At 42.7% G+C, this 22,922-nt stretch overlaps 3 protein-coding genes across 3 annotated transcripts; 1 reads left to right on the top strand and 2 right to left on the bottom strand.

Moving 5' to 3' along the window:
- Nucleotides 1–2,607: 2,607 nt before the first annotated feature.
- LOC112198299 lies at nucleotides 2,608–3,447 on the bottom strand. Its single transcript, XM_024339399.1, has one exon. It carries the CDS (start codon nucleotides 3,445–3,447, stop codon nucleotides 2,608–2,610), a length of 840 nt encoding a protein of 279 aa, XP_024195167.1.
- Nucleotides 3,448–13,766: 10,319 nt separating this feature from the next.
- LOC112198291 (receptor-like protein EIX1) lies at nucleotides 13,767–16,139 on the top strand. Its single transcript, XM_024339387.1, has 2 exons — nucleotides 13,767–13,989; nucleotides 14,299–16,139. The coding sequence occupies exons 1-2, from the start codon at nucleotides 13,767–13,769 to the stop codon at nucleotides 16,137–16,139; spliced, it is 2,064 nt and encodes a 687-aa protein (XP_024195155.1).
- A 1,218-nt stretch (nucleotides 16,140–17,357) lies between these two features.
- On the bottom strand, nucleotides 17,358–19,186 carry LOC121050984 (allantoate deiminase-like). Its single transcript, XM_040512667.1, has 8 exons — nucleotides 19,142–19,186; nucleotides 18,976–19,060; nucleotides 18,747–18,870; nucleotides 18,462–18,571; nucleotides 18,274–18,379; nucleotides 18,052–18,138; nucleotides 17,592–17,620; nucleotides 17,358–17,505 (listed from the first exon to the last, which is right to left on the bottom strand). The coding sequence occupies exons 3-7, from the start codon at nucleotides 18,855–18,857 to the stop codon at nucleotides 17,597–17,599; spliced, it is 438 nt and encodes a 145-aa protein (XP_040368601.1). The 5' UTR covers nucleotides 18,858–18,870; nucleotides 18,976–19,060; nucleotides 19,142–19,186; the 3' UTR covers nucleotides 17,358–17,505; nucleotides 17,592–17,596.
- Between the last annotated feature and the right edge of the window lie 3,736 nt (nucleotides 19,187–22,922).

Raw genomic sequence — 22,922 nt, 5'->3', positions numbered from 1 at the left:
CATTTTGCATTTTGCTTTGTATGAACGATATTAAAATTAGTGTTTAATATTTAGCCCACTTTGCTTGGCCCAAATATTTTTTTAAATTCCAGTAGTTAATGACACCGAAACCGTTGAAAAGATAATCCCAATTTGGGCGGTTACCTCCTTGGAGACTGCCCCGCTTCCCACGCGTCTTCAATATCTTCTATTTCCGAGATTGTAGCATTTAACTGCATTGATTCTCTTATTGATGGCGTTGAAAGTACTTCAACGGCCTATCGCGCGGCATGGGACTACTGCAACTGGCATTATAAATACCTGCACTCAGAGAGCATATGTAACCAAACAATCATGTCTTCCCCAAAGATAACCTCGCAAGCCCTACTGCTATTTCTTCAGTTTCTAAAATCTTCCTTCCATGATTTCACCCTTAGCCACAAATTCATAAGCTTCATGGCTTAATCTCAAGACCTGGGTAGGCCTCACTGCCTAATCTCAGGTCCAGCGGCATGTCTTTGGTTTCTGAAAATCTGGATGAACTTGCCAGTCTTAGTTAAACCGAAGAACACGCCTCGCTCCTAACGTGGCAGAACCAGATTTTGAGGAGCCCGTCTCTTCAGACTGCCCGCGAGGAGTATGGGGAAGAAAGGCGGAAGGCCACGTTGAGGTCTACTGTTCTTCTTCCGCGGTCTACCTCCGGGGCCCGTTTACGAGGTTTTCGTTTTTCCCCAGGAGGTAGATGTGGTCGTGAGTCGCGCTCGCTCTGGACCCCAACTCCTGCCCGGAGGAAAGGCCCAAGGAGGGGATATGATGGATTGTTTCCTTCCCTCTTCCTCCGGTACCGATGACAGCAGTGGTGACTCAGATCGGAGGAGGATCTGAGTGAAGAGAGGAATAACACCGGCGGTAGTGCCCAGATCCTTCTCCCCGCAACCAGATCCAGTCACTCTCAAGCTTTATGTTGTTTCAAAGCCACATTTGGCCTTATCACTGCAATTGTAACTGTATTAGTCTGTTTTGTTGTATGCTTCTGGCCGCAAAGCCACTTTATGAATGGAACTTTCGCTTTGAGCAAAAATTTGCAAAAGGTTATTAACCTAAAAATGAAAAGCCTCTTGTATAGGCTCTTATAAAAACGAAAAGCCTCTTGTATAGGCTCTTATACTCATGCTTAACACACTTTGTCAAGGATAAACAAGCAGACTTAAGATATGAAAATTTGACAAACATTTTTGGATTTAATAACAAAAAACCTCATGTATAGGCTATTACGTACATCTGGCCTCAAATAAGGCTTGATAGATATTGAGTTGCCCCCCAATGTTCATCGGGGAAGCAAAGACATGATTCACAGGCCACAAAGAAAAGGCAGGAAGAGAATAGAGAACTGATGCAAGCCGATGAACATTATGTTTGCCCCCCAGCCTGGGCAGGAGATTGATCAGGGGGATCTTCAAACTCCCAAACACTAGGGTAATATTTCTTCAAGAAATGACCGTTAATGGGGTTGCGATGGATATCGCCATCAATGTCTCGGAGGTGAAAAGCCCCTCGCTTCAAGATCCAGTGAACAACAAAGGGTCCTTCCCATCGCGGCGTCCATTTACCGCGACCTGTTAACTTTTCGCCAAGGGGTAAAATAGCCTTCCAAACGAGGTCGCCTTCTTTGTAACTACGACCACGCGTCCTCTTATCATAGGTGCGGGCGATACGCTGTTTTTCCATTACCAAATTGTCCAAAGCAGCCAAGCGCTGCTCGCTTAAATCTTCGTGTTCCTGCCACATTGCCTGAACATAATCTTCACCGATCAGATGGTGCTGCTCTTGCACTCGCAGGGAATGAACGTTAATTTCTAACGGTAAGACAGCGTCATGACCAAACATGAGTGCGTATGGCATTGTCGCGGTGGGATTCCGTTTAGAAGTGCGATAGGCCCAAAGTGTCTCATACAAAGTATCGTGCCATTGTCGAGGGTTCTCTACCAGCATCTTCTTCAGTAAGGTAATGATTGTCTTGTTGCTAGCCTCCGCTTGACCATTAGATTGAGCGTAATACGGAGTGCTGTGGATGAATTGGATGCCAAAATCATTGACAAGCTCCTCGACGGGGCCGCCCATGAACGCTGCCCCCCGGTCGGAAACCAGCACCTCGGGGATACCAAACCTGCAGAGAATGTTACGAAAAATAAACTGGTGAATGGTGTCACCGGAAGCTTCCTTCAAAGGCTCTGCCTCAACCCATTTGGTGAAGTAGTCAGTAGCGACGATGATGAACTTGTGTTGAAGAGAAGAATGGGGATGGATCATCCCAATCAAGTCCAATGCCCAACCTCGCGCAGGCCAAGGCTTGATAATAGGCTGCATAGGGATGGTAGGAACATGCTGGACTGGACCGTGCGCTTGACAATCTTCACAGCCTTTGGCAAATGCGATACAATCCTTTAAAATGCTGGGCCAATAATAACCATGTCGTCGCAGAAGCCATCGCATCTTAGGCCCTGCTTGATGGGCCCCACATATCCCCGTGTGTACTTCACGCATTAATCGTTTGGCTTCGCGGCCATAGACACACCGAAAGTCTATGCCATCTTCCCCTCGTCGCCGCAACTCATCACCTCTAAGGAATTAATTTAGCGCGAGGAAGCGAATCTTCCTGTCAGCTCTTGGGTCTGGTTGTTTGAGGTACTCAATCAACGGGATTCGCCAATCCACATCGATAGGTTCTAGCACCGCGACCACTGGATCATCTGGTGGATCAGGTCTTGCAAGCCACGAAGGTAATGTGCGATGCTCAACTTTCAAAATGCGTTCGCACACTCCATACATCAATGTAATGCCTGTGGCCAGCTGAGCGAGATCATTAGCTGCAAAGTTACGCTCGCGGGGGATGTGCTCCAGATCGACGTCGTCAAATTGGTCCAGAAGCTCGATGGCGCAATTCAGATACGGTACAAGCAACCAACTTGCACATCGATACTTTTCCTGGAGCTGGTTTATAACGAGCTGAGAATCGCCGCGAATCTGAACGTTCCGTACGCCCATTTCCAATAAGACTTCGAGTCCAATAATAAGAGCTTCATATTCGGCCTGATTATTTGTGCATTGGAACTCTAGTTGGAAGGAATAAGAGAAACGGTCACCGGCTGGGTTTTCCAAAACAATCCCTGCTCCGGCCAGAGTGTCGGTTCTTGAGCCATCGAAGAACAGTACCCAGGGCTGCAAGTAGACTGTGGCTTGGTACCAAACTGCGTATTCTGGGATGCGCGCCAAATCTGGTCGGGTCACAGTGGTGGATGCTATTTCTAATTCCTTCGAAGTGGGTATCTCCAACATAGGATGATGTGCGAGAAAATCCGCGATGGCCTGCCCCTTGATAGCTTTCTGAGGTACATATTGGAGCGAAAACTCTGAGAGAGCTAGTATCCACTTGCCAATGCAGCCTCGCAAAATAGGCCGCAACAACATGTATTTGACCAAGTCAGTTTGAGCGATGATGCAGGTGGTAAAGGATAACATCTAGTGCCGCAACTTGCACGCCGAAAAATACAGAGTTAGGCACAGCTTCTCCATAGGGGTGTACCTCGTTTCGCAATCCGTCAATGTCCTGCTGAGGTAAAATATAGCATGCTCGATGCCTTCCTCATCATCCTGAGCGAGCAGGCTGCCGATGGAAGCCTCAGCTGCCAAAATGTATAGCTTTAATGGGATTCCAACTCTAGGTGGAACTAGGACTGGCGCGCTTGCCAAGTAGGCCTTGATTCTGTCGAAAGCCTCTTGATGTTTAAGCTCCTACACAAACTCACTGCCCTTGTAACCTCAGCAACGGTGAGAAATGTTGGATTTTACCTGCAGAGTTAGAGATGAAACGTCTTAGGAAATTGATCTTACCCAACAAACGCTGTAAGTCCTTCTTCGTTCGCGGGGGAGATGCGTTAATGACTGCGCTCGCCTTGTCTTCGGGGACCTCAATTCCTCGCTGATGAACTATGAACCCCAGGAAGTCTCCTGCCTGGACCCCAAACAAGCATTTGGCCGGGTTCATCTTGAGTCTATGGCGTCGCATGCGCTCAAATACTTTCCTGAGATCTGCGATGTGGTCCCCCTTCTTCTGAGACTTGACCACCATGTCATCGATGTACACCTTTAAAACCTTTCCCAGTATGTCGTGGAAGATCAAGTTCGTGGCTCTCTGATACGTCGCACCAGCGTTCTTTAGGCCAAACGGCATGACCACATATTCAAAAACTCCCGCGAATCTAGGACAGCGGAAAGCGGTCTTGTGTCTGTCTTCTTCAGCGACTGGAATCTGGTGATATCCTACAGTGCCATCCATGAAGGATAACAACTCATGTCCTGCCACAGCATCTACCAACATATCCGCGACCGGCATAGGGTACACATCCTTAGGTGTAGCAAGATTCAAGTCTCTATAATCTACGCAGACTCTCATCTTGCCGTTCTTTTTCCGGACAGGCACTATATTAGATAGCCACTGATTATACTTGGCGACCCTAATAATGTCCGACTTATGCATCTTCTCTACCTCCTCCTTTATAAGAACCTGGGTCTCCGAATTCATTCGTCGAGGTTCTTGCTTGACGGGCCTCTTGTCAGGAAGAGTTGGTAATTGATGGCAAACCAAATTTGGTGACAAGCCAGGCATGTCTTCATACTTCTCCGCAAAGCAATCCTTAAATTCTAATAACAATTCAGTGAGCCTCTGTTTCTCGCTAGGCTCTAAGTAAGCGCTGATAGACACCTCCATAGGCTCGCTCACTGTTCCTAGATTAACCTTCTCAATAGGGTCTCTGACTTTAGGAGGTGTATCGTCCAGCGCTGCCGGGGCAAGTTGAATGCTGACTTCATCTTCGCGCACCAGATCAGAAAGTTCTTCATTAACGACCTCTAAGGTCGCGATGCGATCATAAGCCTCTTTTTCCACCATATATGACGATAGCCGTTCATGTATCGAATGGAAGGCCTCTATCCCCTCCGCCGAGAGGTTGTAATCCATTAATCGGTTAAAGGTTTGGGCACAGCGTGGCCAGGCCTTTCCAAGCCTTCTTTTCCGAGCGTAAGCCCCCACTGTGCCAGTTCAGAGGCCGTCACCCCTGTGGGGCGGCCCTTATCATCAATGCCACTAACTTGTAATGGAGTGATAGGCTCCAAATAGTATCTGGCATCTACATAGTTTGCGGAAACTAGAAATGGACGAGGATCTGCCCTGACCACCTCCGCCGTATTTGTTTCCCTATTCCACATAACCAGCTCTTGATGAAGTGTTGAGGGTACGCAGTAACTCCTGTGGATCCAGTCTCTGCCTAAGATGGCACTGTAGGCCGCATAGCAATCCGTCACGAAGAAGGCATAAACCCCCTCTGCTGGTCCTACCTTAATACGTAAGAACAATAATCCTAGGGTTTTTGTTACAGTACCCGCGAAATTTTTGAGTGCGAGAGATGTGGACTGGATTTTCTCCCGCTTGATCCCAAGCAAGTGCATGGTCCTAGTAGTAACGACATTAACGGCAGCTCCGGTGTCAATCATGATTTTACTAACTTTGATACCGCCAATGACTGCCGTGATGTATAGCGGTCGCATGTGTTGGACCATAGCTGGCGTTGGCTTGGAGAAGTTCATGAGTGACCCCTTGTTCGGAGCCTCTTCCGTTTCTTGAGGGACCGTGTCTTCTACAGGTGTCGCGGCTGCTGATGTGACCTTCAATGGCTGTACACCTTCTTCTTCTGCCCCCACACAGTCCTGAGCAGCGACTGGTAATGCATATCTCGCGGGGAGCACGTAGACCATATTGCAAGAAACGTCAGTTGTCTCTGTTTCCTCCATGTCGTCTTCCAAGTTAAGCTTAGGCTCCGCGGCCGGGATATCGGTTTGGAATTGCTTAGCCAAACAATCCACCAGCGATCCTTCTGTGAGGCCTTTACTTCGCAATGTTCAAGCTCTTGTGTCACGGCAGCTGGCTTAGGGTCCTCCGGTTTCAGGTGCTCCTCTGAGGCAGACATGACCACACTTTGGACTTTCTTGGGCCGCCACTGTAGGGTGTCGCTAGCCCTGTCCTTGCCCCCCAGTCTGTCAAAGACCGAAGTTTTGACCACTGGCTCCTCACGGAAAAGCCTGCGTTTAACATGTGGCCGCCGCGTTGGCGAGTTCTCCATTCTTGCAAGAGGAGGTGAGCGCTCCTCAGTAATCCTGTAAAATACACTGGGCTTTGGGGCCCCTGTTAGTGAATCTGTTTGTTTATTAAAGCTACGGGGAGGCCTCAACGGTTTAGCAGCCAACATCTCCATCTCTCTCCGGTATTGCTCGGGCGACTTGACCAGTTGTGAAGGCTTGATCAGGCCCTGATCTAGAGCCTCTAAAGCGTGCTTGGCTTCCCCAAACCTGCGTTGTAGCTTCTTTTTTCTGGACGAGCTAATCTCCACCGCTTTGCCCTTTTCCCTGGTGTACCATTTGCCCTCCTTGATAGGGTTGACTGAAGCAGGTGGTATGTAGGGTTTGGTCAGACTATTCTTGCACTCGCTCCTGGCTCTCTCATGTTTCGGACCGCCTGCGGCTGCTTTCAGTTTCATGAATAAGTTGGAGTCTTTGGGGGACGGTGGCGACGCCATCTTCTCCCTTTCTCTTGGATTGGAAAGCTGATAGTTCCGCGACGACGAAGCCCACTTGATTGGTGGTAGGGAACCAAAGTGAAATGTCTGCTCGACCTCTTAGTGCGACACTTGGATACCGCATTCTTCTTTACATCGCGAGCACAAGATCACGAATGAGGCCTGATTGGTTGATTCAATTTTACCCTTGGCAGGTGTCTCATCCGCGATGGGCTTCTCACTCTGCTCGTTCGAACCCAAATCCAGAGCTGGTTTCCGTCGCTGCTGTTTGGTCCATTCTACATTGACCATGTTGATCCCAGTGTCTGGAAAGGGATCTATGTCAACTAGTGCCGCCGCTGTGACTGGAGCCTCTACCTGCAAACTACCATTATTAAGCCATACCTGAATCTGGTCTTTGAGCTTTACACAGTCCGCGGTGTTGTGATTCCACAGATTATGGAACTTGCAATATTTCTTCCCCTTCAACTGCTCTGGCCGCGGAAAAGGTCCAAAATCAGTCTTCACCATCTTCGCAGCGATCATCTCGTCAAGGATCTCGTGGGCCTTATTGGCATCATAAGTGTATGTCGCAAACTCCGGTTTGGTGAAGGCCATCGATTTGAGCTTAACAGGTTCCTTGGAAATTTTCAGCTGTTTCAAGGACGGATTCTTTTTTCCGGTTAACTCGTAGGCCGCTATATCATTATCCTCGTCCTCTTCATCATCCTGGACCACTTCTTCAGCGTTATGGTGGTAATAAGGGTCGTAGGTGGCCGGTTGGTAGCTCAGGGCTGCTACGGTACGATGCTTACCTGGCACGTACGTCCCTCTAGAGGCATTCTTCCTCGAGTCTGTTTCTCTGAGGAGATGCTCGAAACTGCCCACTTCTGTGATGAGCTCCCCCATCGACTAAATCATGCTGCCATGCTGCTTCTTTTGTTGACGGGGCTCCAAACCCTTGACCGCCAACTTGACTAACTCCCTCTCGGGCAGGATGACATTCAGTTTGGCTTTCTGGATTTGAAAACGCTGAAGATAGGCAACTGCTGATTCTGTAGGCTGCTGGGCCATCTGAGTGAGAGAGGCTAGGTCTACTTCAGGCTCTATAGTCCCAAAAATTTCACGGAAGAGCAGTTCCATTGCCGGCCAATCCGCCACTGTTCCTGGTCGAAGCTTAGAAAACCATCTGAAGGCGGCGCCTGACAGAGAAGTGCCGAAAATCCTACATTTGAGGACATCATCATTCTGGTATTGGCCACACTGTACCCTAAACCTGGCCAGATGCGTCGCCGCATCTTCAGTGTCCTCCCCTGAAAAAGTAGAAAATATGATATTCTTACAACCCCGGGGAAAAGGTGCGAGCATGATGTGTGGCGGGAAAGGTCCTTCATAGACCCCATCCGGCTGGGCCTTATGGTTGGCCAATCTGATCATCTCCTCTACTTCATCACGTCTTACATAATCTGGGCCCGGAGGAGGAGGAGGAGGTGTCGCCGCAATCTGGTGAGCAGATTGCACAGGTACTGCCTGGTTCACCATTGTCGATCCATCCCCGACATGCACAACGCGAGTAGTAGCCTATTGCTGAAGAGTTACCGTTGGCCTAATCTCTTCCTTTGACAGAGCTGCTATCTTGATCAGGGTGCCGGTCTGGTCGAGCCCATAATAACTTCCTGGCAATTCCTGATACACCATTTCTGTTCCGTCGCTGTCGTACTGAACGAACGCAGCAGGGCTGGACGAAGTCCCCGCACCTTTTGAGGCCTGATGCCTCTGTCTGGTGGCGTGTCCGCTTGATGAAGCAGTCTTCTCGCGCTGATTTGGCGGCACGTACTTGCCTGAACCGGATGGTTGGCCAAGAGAGCCAATGATAGCATTAGGATCCCCTAAAGCTTGGTTCAATACTTCTCTTGCTTGATTCAATTCTGCTCTCTGCATAGCTACCTCGGTTGCTAGGTTAGCCCCATCCTTGCGAAGGCCTGCCAAGTCCGATGCTGTCTGCTTAGTGTGGTCCGCTATAGCTTCCAAAATTGCCTTTTGACGCTGATCCTGCTCGCTAGCGATACCTGCAGCGTGTGCCTTCACAGCACTTTCTGATTGTGCGATCTGCTGTAGGGTATTCTCTGTGTGTCGAGTCATACGCTGATCCAGTTCGCGGAGGAGCTTATCCGCCTTTGTAGTTTCCCTGGCAAAATCAGCATCCATCTTCTTGCGATGGTTCTCGATGTTCTCCATGATGATTGCGAACTTGACCTCATAGGTCGCTCCTTCCGGAATAGGCTTCGGAACAAAAGCCTCTTCTTCTCCACTTTCCACTGCAGTGTTGACAGTGGCGGGGATAACAGGCTCGCTGGCCTGATTAATATTGGCGCTCTGACCCTCAGTAGTGGTCGAGCGATTCTCATCTTTTGCAGTTGACATACCGGGAGATGGGGGCTAATGAGAGAATTGTTGCGTTACTTGTTCTTCAGAAAGACCACGACAGTCCGCGCGAGAATGCGGTCTGTAACTGGAGGTCTTATGTTTTGAGCAGTTAGCGTAGCCCTTTTGGTAAGGGTTATCACTAGACTTCCCAATGGTTGCGTTCACAAAGAAACACTATTGTTGTCCCACCGGGCGTGCCAAAATGTTTGGCTCCAAAACCAGTTGGCTTGCAAACTGTCTCTTTTGAACAAGTGATTGCGCAGGCGTGCCAGCACCGCGGGGTGCAGTTGTTGGGGTAGTCCCTTGACCTGACTTATTCTTCAAGCGCTGTGGACGAGGAGAGCACCAACCTCGTCACAGGGTTCTTCTCTAGCCTTTCGGAAAAGGACTTTTGCCTTACGGATAAGGACTTTGGGTGTGATCTCTTTGGTCACCAAAATCGATACTCAACGTTGTAGGTTGAGCAGAGCAATCACTGGGAAGTTCTGAGAAAGCACGAGGTTTGCTAAAGCGTATCTTTAGCTTTGCTGGGTTGCGAGGGCGTTACCCTTGCTTCGCTGGTTGTATCGGTGGCGGTAGTACTGGCAGTCGGCTCGCGAGGAGACTAGGACTGGAAGCACGGTCGCCAGGTTGATCTGGTGATGCTGACAGTCGGCTCACGAGGAGACTAGGACTGGCGGGCAGTCACCGGGTTTCAACGAGGTTGAAGGTTTGCTCCGGGGAGGCTTTGTAATCGCTGGGATTGATTGATTCGAGAAAGAGATGTCTTGATTTCACCGCTTAACCCTGTACTTATACCCTAGGGTTTCGACTGCTCCTTGCCTTAGAAGGATTCTTAATTGAAGTTTCCTGTTTAATCTCTACTACTCAATTTCAAGAAGGTTTCGTCTCCTTATGAGTCACTGAATGGGCGAAGCTTCAACCCAAACCCGAGTAGTTTTATTTTTGGGCCGCAGGTATCGGCCCACTGGCTTGAACCCACCAAAGGATCTTGCCAAAAATACTTTTGGGCTCAAACAATATCATCAAATTATCTTCAAGTCTTTTGCATTACCATATATTACTAATAGAGTAATAGGCAATCAACCACAAGTTCTGTAATGAAACACAGAAAAAACACTATATTACATTCAGATAAGTGCCAGTATCTTGCTTGCGCAATCTTCACCCATATCATTATGTTCTGTATCACAAGTTTCTAAAACGTATTTTTTCTTTTCAGAATCTTTACATCTCTAAATCAAATAAACGATTTATAAATAGTAGTTCAGCTAAAACACCCTTGGATATTTTGTTTTAGATCTTTTCATTGGTATGACAACTCCATATTATCATGCGCAAGCGATTCAACCCTTCTAATCAAATTTGAAATGCAACGTACCACAAACAAGTGATGGGAGATGGATCGTCAACTGGTAGCTCAGAAAATCACCACACTTCAGATCTGACGTCTTCAAGCCAAGGCATGTGCACGACTTCCCAGATATCTAAACGATTGCACGTGCATGGCATGTGCCAGTAAAACAGATTTACTGCCCAACTGTATTGCACGTGCTGTTAATCCCCCAGTTGGATACCCACGTCGGGTGGTCAGCAGACATTCTGGAAGATGAAATCTAAATAAGCACAGAGAACGATATTAATGACAACATCCATAAAATAAGCAATATTACTCTATTTCAGCCAGGTCATTAAACAATATGAGATCAATATATGACAAGACATTATACCGGCAGTTTCATAATGCTGGACGGGCGAGGAGACACTAACCGAGGAGATGGATGCCTCAGACGATATTCTGCCAGCCTTCTTTCATTTCTTTCTTGACTTAGTTGGAAATGCAATGCAACCAACTCATGTTCTAGTTCGGAAACTGTCACCTCCACTGCAGCAATAATGCTTAGGAGCTCTTGGGCCTGTACATAGGTTTTATGTAACAGAAGATTAAAAAATAAATTATTTATATCGAACATTAAGTGGACAATGTCACATTGCTCGCAAACTACATATTAGTCCGCATCAAGATTACTCAATACCTTCATAATTTGAATTCCTAGAAGAGAGAGTCCATGTCCTAAATTTACTAAACTAGCCTGGAAATATCTTTATTAAATAACAGTAGACTTCACTTGCAAATGAATAGAACAAATTCATTCATTTCCAGAACATTTTAGCAATTCAAAAGCATTTGCCTGGAAGATGTGCACCGGTACTGACCTTTGACAACGAGTTATCTTTCACAACCTCTGACTGAAATTCAGAATCACATGAGACGCTAGAATGAGAATATTTACAGAGAGAATCGCTTCTGCAAAATGCAACCAAAGAACAAAGAACAAATCATTACAAAGGAAAAGCTCAGAGATCCCCTGCATATATAACTAAAACAAGAAAGAGTAACTACAAAGAACAAGAATGCAGCCTTACTGGCTCAGCTTAGTTTGCACAATCGGTGAGTCACACATCATCCTGCGATCATGGGGTTTGGCTTTAACCACATAAAGCAAATCCTCCAAATGCAGAAACAGCTTGGCTTCTGGTACTAGAAGACCAGAAGCTATACGCAGGTACAAACAAGCATTCGCAAATCCTGCAAATCCATTACAAAGGTAAAACATCTGGCTCTTTTGCAAATAAAAATTTAGAAACTTCAAGATGCTCTGTGTCTGACTATCTTAGTATAAGTTGGAGACACCCCTCATGGAATGCAAAACTAGAAAAAGGATCACAATGCACATAATGCAAACTAAACTTTACAAAAATATGGTGATATTCTTACGTTGGTATTAACGGATCTGGATTCGCAGTCTCAAAATCAGCAATCCTGCAAAATATTCATATTCAATCTACTAGAAGATGACTAACATTATATAAAGAGAATTACCTCATTTTTCTTACATGGCTAGAACAAACAAATTTGAAAGATATTCAATTCCAGTTCCTTTTACTCTAAAACTAGGTGCCTTCAAAAGGTAATTGAAAAACTAACATACTCTTTGCAGCATCGGGAAGCAGGTTGGAGGCATTCAACAGATTTTAGTTCCTCCTGCCCAAGCGAAAAAGATTATTGAGCTTGTTAACTTTCCACAGAAGCTAAGAGGCGAAATCAAGAAAATTTCCAGTGAGATTATTATTGCATAATATTTCAAAATATCTTGTTTCCAATCTGAACATAGGTTTGTTTACTATTACTACTATTAATTTATGCAGCAGAAGAAAGCTACCACCTTACCAATGAAACAGAACACAATCATGCACTTGGCCCACATTTTTATAATTCAATATCACCAAATTTAAACCAGAACAAGAAGCAATAATTCAGAGAGCTCACTCTCCATGTAGTTTGCTGCAAAAGGGTGGGGTTCATGGTGCAAAACAAAGTTAACTTTAGCTCCGTAGCAGACCAAAATTTTCCAACAAGACAAACTGAAGAGAATCATTGACCGGATGAACCTCTAAGATTACTATCGAAGAGGGTCTGAAGCTTTCAAGTTTATTAGTCCATAAAAAGTAATTAGGACTAATCTCCTACGCTCTTTGGTTAAACTCTCAACTCCATCCTTAACTTTAAACTAACTGCTAAGCCAACATACGGTCTTAGCTATAAGAACACTTCCTCAGTAATGGTCTTATAGTTCACAGAGATGGAAGTCCTATACCTTTTCAGTTTGACATAATTAAGCTAATGAAATCAAAAGGGTATTCTATACTACCTTCTGGAATCTAGAGTAATCAATGAAGCCTCACCTGCCGTAGAATTGTATTGTGAAATTTTGCCTTCTACTTCCAAATATAATTATCCTGATAGTAATATAATTATCATACTAAATGTCAGTGAATTACTAGCATCATCTATATCTTGAAACGAGAAATCATAAGTAGGAGATTTGATAGTAACAAATCAAAACCATGAAGCAATTTAATTAGTTTCAATCCATAAACAAATTGGTTTTTACCAGAATAGCAATAGGCATGTGTCTTATTAAGACATTCTTCCCATAATGGATAAAATAGAACAATAAAAGTGAAGATATCAATCCCCTATATTCTCTCTGCTGAAATCATATAAGACAGCTAAAAGTCCTTGTAACTTTGTCGAAAACATATAAATATTGCTTCCCTAATCAAGATCAGGCCCCATTAACACTAGTATAATGGAAAAGCAACTACCTCCAGATCCCAATTATATTGGGGAAGAACTCCAGATTCATAACTCCATCTCACACGGGTGAGGATTCCGATCCAACCAAAGGGTCAGTCGGTTACATGATTCAACGGTCATGATCACTTTATATCTCTATCAAACCCCTCTGATGCTATTTTAACAGATCTCGTGCGCGCCACGTAACCAACAGTGCTCTCGCCGCACGCTGCACGATAGAATTTTCGGAAAAAAAAAGGCACAACTATGTGTATGACTAATTTTGTGCAATCATGTTCCACTTTGCTACTAGAGAATACTCCCAGACTCTTCAAAGTCTTCAAACTTGTAAATTGGGTTGATGTTGCATGACGACTTGGAATATTCTGGACAAATAAACCTAAACACGCGGTTCAACTTTAGACTTGCTATAAATTCAACTTGTGCTCAGCATCCTATGCATCTGCAACGTACACGAAGTTAAAGGCCTGAAAATAATGGATATCTATGTCTACTTTAACCCTATCTCTCGCCCCATTCTTCACTTCTTGCTCTTGTTATTTTTGGCATATTCGTGCCTAAACAATAGCAGTGTCTTGGTGGAATCATGCATGGAGGAAGAGAGGCGAGCACTTCTCAGCTTTAAACAAGATCTCAGTGATCCTTCTGGTAAGCTTTCTTCTTGGGCTGGTCACGAATGCTGTCAATGGACAGGGATTTCATGCAACAACCGCACTGGTCATGTTGCAACGGTTGACCTCCGTAATACATATCCAGACACCACAGGTTATGATCAGTGGAACACCACGGACTATGAAGAATCTTGTTTGGGGGGTAAGTTAATTAATCCTTCTTTGCTTGGCTTGAAACATTTGAGTTACTTAGACTTGAGCAGTTGAGCTCGAATGATTTTCAAGGGATTCACATTCCCAAGTTTATTGGGGAGCTTACAAGTCTGAGATATCTCAATTTTTCAAGTACGTACCCAGTCTTTGAATTCAGTAGTTGCGGGAGAGATTCCTTCTTCTCTTGGTAACCTCTCAAACTTGAACTATCTTGACCTCAGTTCTAGTTATTCTCTTTCTTCCAAAAACTTGAATTGGCTTTCTCATCTCTCTTCCCTAAAATACCTCAATCTTGAAGGTGTGAGCCTTAGCAGCACAGGAGTTAGTTGGCTACATGAGGTTAACATGCTTCCTTCACTCTTAGAGTTGCATTTGTCTGGTTGCCTAACTGATGGAAACCAGCTTCCACTCTCCATGCCTACAATTAACTTCACATCACTTTTGGTCCTTGATATGTCATTGAATAGTATTAATTTTTCATATCCTAAATGGATGTTTAATCTTACTAGCCTTACAAAGGTTGATCTGAGTGGGAATTCTTTCAGTGGCCCCTTTCTTGATGAATTTGTAAGACTCAAATCTCTAGAACACCTTGACTTACAGAATGTAGGACTCAAAGGTCAATTTCCCAAATTTAGTGGAAATTTGTGCAGGCTCAAGTCATTAAGTCTTGCATCGAATCAAATTGATGGGGGGATTGAAGAGTTTTCGAGTGGTTTCTCAAATTGTTCATTTAATAGAATGGAGTCACTAGATTTGCATTTCTGTGGGTTGGTAGGCAAATTGCCGAGTTCGTTGGGAATGCTAAGAAGCCTACAGTATCTCGATCTCAACTTCAACTCTTTTTGGGGATCCATTCTAGAATTTATTATCAGCAATTTATCATCATCCCTGAAGACACTTGATCTCAGGAATAATATTTTCAACGGTTCCATTCCTCAAAGTTTGGGAAAACTTTCTCAGCTAGTGAGCCTTTATCTATCTTATAATTCATGGGAAGGCAATTTAACCGAAGCCCATTTCATAAATCTCACAAAATTAGAGTCTTTTGCAGTTAGCACAGCCCAACCTGTGCCCATCATTTTCAATTTGATTGATTATGAATGGATTCCTCCTTTCAAGCTCCACCGCAGTGAAATGCACAACTGCCGAGTAGGCCCTGGCTTCCCTGTATGGCTTCAATCTCAAACTGAGCTCGTGTGGGTCTCACGTAAGAATGCTGGACTCTCGGGTGAAATACCAGAGGAATGGTTCTTTAAGATATCTTCCCAGATCCATGGGTTGGATTTATCTTCCAATCAAATAAACGGAAAGCTTCCGTTCCGATTCAACTCTTTTCCGAATCTGGGTTCCATAGTTTTGAGCCATAATCAATTTGATGGCACTATTCCATCATCTATTTGTAGCATTCAATCTCTATCTGACCTTGCTCTGAATAACAATCAGTTATCCGGAGAATTCCCTAAAGAATGGAGTTTGTGGAGCAGCATAATCACTGTGGATGTCTCAAACAACAATATGTCTGGTAATATTCCAAGCTCAATGGGCATTCCAAGTTCTCTTGGAATACTAAAGACAGACAACAATCATTTTAGCGGAGAAATTCCTTCTGCCTTGCAAAATTGCTCATTTTTGGAGAGACTTTATCTTGGAGGCAACAAATTTACTGGAAGCATACCTTCTTGGATAGGATCAAAAGTATCCACATTCACAGTGCTGCAATTGCAATCAAACTCTTTAAGTGGACATATTCCTCATCATTTGTGCAGTCTTCCTTTCCTTCAGATCCTAGACCTTAGTCACAATAGATTTTCAGGGATTATTCCCAACTGTTTGAATAAATTGACTTCTTTAATCTCTAGTAGTTATGCGGGCTGGGGTGTCTTTGCTGATTTTGAGGTAACAACTGTGACTGTAAAAGGAACAGCAAGTGAATACTTAGAGAACAATGCGAGGCTTCTAACCATTATTGATTTTTCGCATAGTGATTTAGAAGGTGAAATTCCAGAAGAAATCAGCAGTCTCGTTCGATTAGCTACATTAAACTTGTCCATTAATCAATTAAGAGGAAACATCCCCTCTAAAGTTGGAAACTTGCACTTGCTTGAAACACTTGACCTCTCCCAGAACCAGCTTTAAGGACAGATTCCACAAAGTCTCGCTTCTCTGACGTTCTTATCTCACTTGAACTTGTCTTGCAACAAGTTGACCGGAAGAATTCCTTCGGGCAACCAACTTCAGACGCTCGATGATTCATCTATTTATGAGGGCAACCCTTCACTCTGTGGATTTCCTCTTTCAAATTGCACAAAAGATGGAGGGAACATGCATGAGCCTCATGAAGCTGATGATGAAAAGCTTGGTTTACATACCAGCGCGGTGCTTGGCTTTATCATAGGCTTTTGGAGTGTTTGTGGCACATTGATATTGAAGAAGTCATGGAGGTATGCTTATTTTCAATTTTTTGACCACATCAAAGAGAAAGTAGCACTAGAAATTGCATTGAAAGTAGCTCGTTTGAAAGCAAGGCAATGATCGGAAACAAAACAAAAAGAAAGCAGTAGTTATATAATATGCTTGCTGATTTTTATCTATTCTATCTATGCAGTATTGTACTATGTACATTTCCTTATGAAACTTGTTGTTTGATTAGATGTTGCTGTTGTTATTTTGGTAACGGCAGCAATGATTTAGCTGCTATGCTTTTCTTTTTTCACTTGTATGGTCAGTTTGGGTGTCTGCATTATTAAGTTTGGCTTTTGTTTTGGTAGAAAGTTGTGAAATTTCCTTGAAGAGGTAAGGTTCTAATGTCCCCCTCTTGGTCTGTAAATTTTTCTGTTTCATATGAATAAAATGGGGGGAGCGGGGGTCGCACTTCCAATGGCTAGACCTCCAGTACTAGTAAATGAAGAATAGAAAATGTCACAGTACTAGTAAAATGAGAAACATTATGCAGAGGGCTTCACATTGCAGAATAAATATGATCCCTTAATTTTAGGTTTGTACTTGACAAAAGAATTGTCACATACAAGACCCATCATGATTATGTACAATTGTCACATACTAGATTATTGACATTTCTCCTATATATACAGTAATGTTGAAAAAAAATGTTCCAATCTAGAGCTGAGTCTCTATGAATGCCAGGATCTCCAAACCAGATGCCCAAACATCATCATCCAATACATGTTCTTCAGGGAAGTGACTTATGCCTCCTCGACAGAGGACAAAAAGCATACCCACCTGTTCATATTTTTGGAGACCAGAATTATACACCACAGGAAATAACACAAACAGTAACATATGGTTCATGATTCATCTTGCAAATTAAAGATAACAAACCTTAGTTAAATGAGATAGAGCCATTGCATCATATCCTGCTCCACTCATTAATACAGGTACTTCATCCTGAACAGAACCTGTCATTCTCTTGAGCCCAAGATATGCTGCTGACTTCAGCTTCGAAGTCAGCTCAGAATCGCAAATGACTGCATTTGCATCATGCTGAAAAGGTTCAAAGCATGTAAGGTTACTCTCTTACTTGTTAAGCTACCTGCAAATGATTGACTAGGACATGAAAGTTCCACACCTTACGATCAATTATGCACGAAACTGAACGCCTATCACATATATGATACAATCGGTTAGATAATTCACATACATGTAACCTACAATGTTTATGTATATTGGACGGCTCAGCCGAAATAAAAGTTTAATATAATGCCATTGTAGTTTACTACTTTATACATCAACATCTGTATGATGAAATACAATCTATAATAGGAGCTTTTGAATTCAACTTCTTGGTTCTCTCATGAAATTATACAGAAATTTTCCCTTATGAGACGTGTAGTTTCTCATAAAGATATTGTTCCACTTTTTCCAGGACCTAAAAATCAATATTAGTCCCTTTTTTAATCCTCATGAGTTCCAGACATATATGTGTAGTTACATAGTACAATTCTCAACTATAGAAATTTTTCTTGTTTGTATGATTAAATGAAACATAATTTAGACATGCACCTATGAAAAGCTGAAACACTTTTGATACCTTTAATCTTGTCTGTCCAGCTATGCCTTTAACAACTCCTAGAGGAACACCAACCCATTCAAGTACAGGCCCTTGTTCAATGTGAATCTACAACATGAAACAATCAGCAGAGTTTGCAGTCAGAGCACTAGAGGAACCAATAACATGCATCCATTTTATTGCTGTTTCCACAGAGAATATTCTAATACAGGTTATAAACATAACCAGCGTAGGGCATTATACCTCAACATAACCCCAAACTGACTTTGGGTCATATCTGAGCTGCTGCAAGTGCTCCTCTGTAACTTCAATGGAGATTTTCTTAGGAGCATCTTGGATTGTCACACCACTGAAAAAGGACTATAATCATAAATTAATTGATAAAGAATAGTGTTACAAATAGATATAAATTAGGATTTATTCGAGGAAACCTTTTATCAGTTATTTGCAGTCCTGAAACTGGTAAAATTCCAGCTATAGCAGCACTTCCTATGAATGTAGACTGAAACCTTACTCGTTCTTCATCACTAAATGCTATTACCTATAGATGTTGAGCAAAAGCAACATGATATTAGTAGTTAGAATTCCAGAGCCACCAAACAGTAATTTCTGCATACAGTGGAAGAGATTTAGTGAAATGTTTCTTGTGAAGTAGTCAATGATACTTTCCAATGAGCCAATGATATGTTTCCACAAAACCTCAATTTTACACTGACCTCAACCGGCCGCTTTAGTTCTCCCAATTTTCCATCGATACTCAAAACCTTCAATGCAGATACCACAGAAATGATGCCAAAAGAGTAAAGACCCATCAAATATCCCGGCATCAACAACAGTATCTTGTTATAACAAATAGATAAAGGGGATGGAACTGTTAATTACTCCTGTTGTTTGTAGTACCAGAGTACAAATTCAGTTAGGAAATTTAGGGGAAAAGAACAGTACCAAATGAGAACCAAGTATTAGAACCTCAGCACTAGCATTTGTACCCTCAAGTCGACCATGTACATTTCCCAAGCAATCAACCCACCTGGAAATCAAGACCAAACATGAGCCAAGAATTCCTCAAACACTACTGTTTGGATGCAAACAAACTAGGATTTAAGCTCACGTTCGCAAACCAGCATCCTCCATCCATTCGTGGATAAGATTTCCAGCCCTCACTGCTGCTGGGCTCATGAATATCCTCTCAAGATAACCATCGCCATCACTTACCTATTGATTCAGACACCATGCAAAATTCAAGAACAATATTATTGTTAATGTAACGAGTTAATTCAGTATTAACTTGAATTCTAGTTAGACTAGAAAAGCTCTCTGGAAATTAATCCTTTGACTGGTCCCTATAGATGACTATATTTCTAACCAAATGTTCACCAATTTGAAATCCAATACTTGGTACTTTTAAGAAATCGGATTCAGTCTTGCAGATTGGAAATAAATTACTTTTTTTCAATGAAAGTTTGAGCTACTCAGGATTGTTGATACAGAAAATAGACAACAGCTGCAATATTATATACATAAATAACAAACGGGACCTTTCCAAGCTAATGAAGTCTTGCCACAGCTTCATCTCTCAATATTTCCTGACACAGCTTCATCCTCTTCTCCAACACCTATTCACATCATCATCAACAACAAATCAATGCCATGTAAAGATTGAACCTTTATTTACTCAAACCAAAAAAAGATCAAACCTTTACAAAATCAACATGCCAGAGCCATTGATTAATTACCAGAAAATCCAAGACAAGGAGTGATGGATGAAGAGACCAAAAGCAAGAAGGGGCAAGCCAGAGCCAAAATGGAGGTGGGACTAATGGCGGAATGGGTTCTCTGAGAGACAGTTGTAACAACTGTCATGGCTGCCTAAAACCCAATTCAGAGAGGCAAGCCACACGAACTGAAACTTGGTGCAAAGCTTTGTGCTCCTTTATAAGGCATAAGGTTTGGTCTCTGTGATTGTTTGTGGTGATGGGGATTGGTGACGGCTGGAGGTGGCTCTGATGTAAGGGCCCACTCGGAGATGTGTGGGGCATCAGGTGACATGGCATAATCTTGGTTGTAATATGTGGAGGAGAGCCATGCAAGATGCGAGTGCTAGGTAATAACTAAGAAGGAACCTATGATTCAGGAGTCAGTGCTGTCATACGTGGGATAAAAGAAGAAGCATTCAATTGGGAAAGATGGAGCAAAGATAGAATGGTCTATTTTGCCTCTTCGAATTTTATTTTGATTTTCCAATTTCTCTAAAACTCTTTTGCTTCTACTTTTGATTTTTCAAAATTAAATTAGAAATATAAATACTTTAATCATCAATATACATTCAACTGTCACATGATTTCAGATAACATTTCATATATATATTTACATCAAATTTTTTATGTTATTGAACACTCCTGGACCTACAAAATATTCCTCCAATTTAGTTTATATGCACAGATTCATCATATAATAAGTGAATCCATAGATAATAATGTAATAAACAATACAACATAAGATGGCTGGGTATAGAAAAAGTTCCATGCAATTGCTACATCGTAAAATACTATACATGTTGAACTATAAACATGCTTCCTTAATTCCTTTGACAACTGCATGAGAACCGCAGGCTCGAAGCAGGAGATGTAAGAAATGAATGGAATTCAAATCATGTATTATAATTTTGTGTTTTGCTTTTTGTATACCCATCGTGTGATAATCATTGGAGATAGAGATAGAAAACAATATTTTTGGGTGAGCTAAAATTCTAAGTTAAATTTTGTAAAACAAATCTTTATTGTATATTACCTCTATGTGTAGGGGCACATTTCTTCCATTTGGATGAAAAATGTTTGAATTAACAAAGCGGGTGTAAATTGGTAATTTTTGCCAAATTTAAGAGGTTAATTTTCGCAATTGCTAATTTGAGGTGTAAATTGACAATTATATCCAAATTTAGAATGTTTTTTGACAATTAAATGTATAAAATATGTATGTGTTCAAGTATATCTGAATTGTGTGTCTGGCCCAAACTCTAATTAAGTCTTAAAATATTCTCGAAGATATCTTAGTCAATGTATGATACAGTTACCTTGTAAGACTCATATTCTTTGGTTGTAATCCTCTCACTAGTACAAAAAGTTAATCACACAACACTAATCACACAACGGAACACAAATCATCTGTTGTGTGTTTAAGTCAGTTTAATCATACAACGGTGCTGGTTGAATTCTGTTGTGTGAATGCCAACAAAGTGATAACTTTTTTATAGGAACTACATTGCACAACGGAAATTAAGCATGGTCCGTCGTCTGAGCCTTAAAAATTTAGCGGGAGATTTCCCTCCACTTCGGAGTTTCGGATGGATGTTGAAAAGCTGAAATCTGGGCTACTAGGACAACGGGTTTTATTATTGCCGTTGTGTGATTAAAAACTAAGCACCAAAGTTGAAGGATGTTTGCTTGAATGTCTTCACCGAGATAGGGCTAGTGCAAGCTACAATAATCATACAACAGATTTAAGGTTTTCCGTTGTGTGAACATGCAACTGGCGGTAACATTTTAACCAAAAATATTGAAGGCGCCATGTTTCCCTCCATGATTTCACATTTTATACATTCAGACGACAGTGAGATATATTTCCGTTGTGTGAATAACTTAAGAAAATTTTTAGCTAGGTTTTGATTCCCACATCGTGTCTAAAAGAAAGAAAGAACTTAGCTCTCTCTCGACTACATCGACACTCAGCTCTCTCTCTCTCTCTCGACACTCAGCTCTCTCTCGACTACATCGACACTCAGCTCTCTCTCTCTCAACTGCATATCCCTTACACTTAGCTCTCTCTCTCGATCTGGCTTTGTTGCTATCGTGCTTTGCTGCTACCGGTCCCGACTCTGCCACCGTTTGCGATTTCTCTCTCTCGATCTGCCACCGGTCGCGATTTCTCTCCCCGTTCGGATCCATTTTGGTTCGCGATTTCTCTCTCTCGATCTGCCACCGAGCCACCTCCCCTTTCAGTCTGCCTGAGCCACCTCCTCTGCCACCGAGTCACCTTCACTGCAGTTCTGTATATCTCTGCGACTCCTTCAAGGTAAACATCGATTACCCAGTACCCATGCTGATGATGTTTGATAATGATGTTTGGTGTTTTGGGTGTATTGCTCCTAATTGCAATATACCCAGTGTGTATTGCTCGTAATTTTGACTACTAGGTGCTTCTCCTCTCTTCCTCCGTCGCTCTCTTTTGGATGTTTGATAAGAAAATTCTTATTTTTCATTTTCGAGTTGTTTGGTCTTCTTTTGTGGCACACCAGTTAGTCACTCTCACTCTCACTCTTGTTCTTCATTTGTTGATTTCATTTTGATGAATTCGAAGACGGTTATAGATTTCTTTGCGTTTGGTTTCGAACTTTGCAACTGTTTTTATGAATCAATAGTTTTTAGGTGAATTTTCTGTTTAATGTGGGTTGTGATTTTGCAGATTTGGTTGTGGTGAGTGCCGGAGATGATAAGAAGATATCGTTGTGGCATAAGAATGGGCAGAGCTTGGGGACTATTCCGGTGGCCTGGACGGACAGTGGTGACAAAATTGAGGTAATTTTGTTTTGTAACTGAGATGGGATGCAAGAAAATTTCTCGTGTTAGGATATTTATCTTCGAGTTGGAAATCATTTCCCCTCTTGACATTGTGGGACTTGTTGTCTTTCTTTCCTGGATTGTGTAATGGTGTGTTGATTACTTCTTGCTACTTGTCGATTTTGCAGGAGACGGGGGAATGGAATGAGATTGAAGTTAACATGGTGTGATTTATCGTCCTTTTTTTTACTTTACTGGTTATCATTTCTGCCTTATTAGACCTAGGGACGGTAATAGTTGAAAAGAAAAGAAAAATAAACAACTACATTACATTCC

This window comes from Rosa chinensis, chromosome 1, assembly GCF_002994745.2.
Source record: "Rosa chinensis cultivar Old Blush chromosome 1, RchiOBHm-V2, whole genome shotgun sequence".
Classification (NCBI taxonomy): Eukaryota; Viridiplantae; Streptophyta; class Magnoliopsida; order Rosales; family Rosaceae; genus Rosa; species Rosa chinensis.
This window is presented reverse-complemented; position numbering and strand designations above follow the sequence as displayed.

What these genes read in the sequence shown, in the direction of transcription:
- LOC112198299 (XM_024339399.1), bottom strand. Translation starts at nt 3,447, where the DNA reads ATGTTGTTGCGGCCTATTTTGCGAGGCTGCATTGGCAAGTGGATACTA.
- LOC112198291 (XM_024339387.1), top strand. Translation starts at nt 13,767, where the DNA reads ATGGAGGAAGAGAGGCGAGCACTTCTCAGCTTTAAACAAGATCTCAGT. An exon ending in TGAAGAATCTTGTTTGGGGG is followed by an intron (nt 13,990 to 14,298) that starts GTAAGTTAATTA and finishes TCAATCTTGAAG; the next exon opens with GTGTGAGCCTTAGCAGCACA.
- LOC121050984 (XM_040512667.1), bottom strand. Translation starts at nt 18,857, where the DNA reads ATGCCGGGATATTTGATGGGTCTTTACTCTTTTGGCATCATTTCTGTG. An exon ending in AACTAAAGCGGCCGGTTGAG is followed by an intron (nt 18,572 to 18,746) that starts GTCAGTGTAAAA and finishes CAACATCTATAG; the next exon opens with GTAATAGCATTTAGTGATGA. An exon ending in CTGCAAATAACTGATAAAAG is followed by an intron (nt 18,380 to 18,461) that starts GTTTCCTCGAAT and finishes GTCCTTTTTCAG; the next exon opens with TGGTGTGACAATCCAAGATG.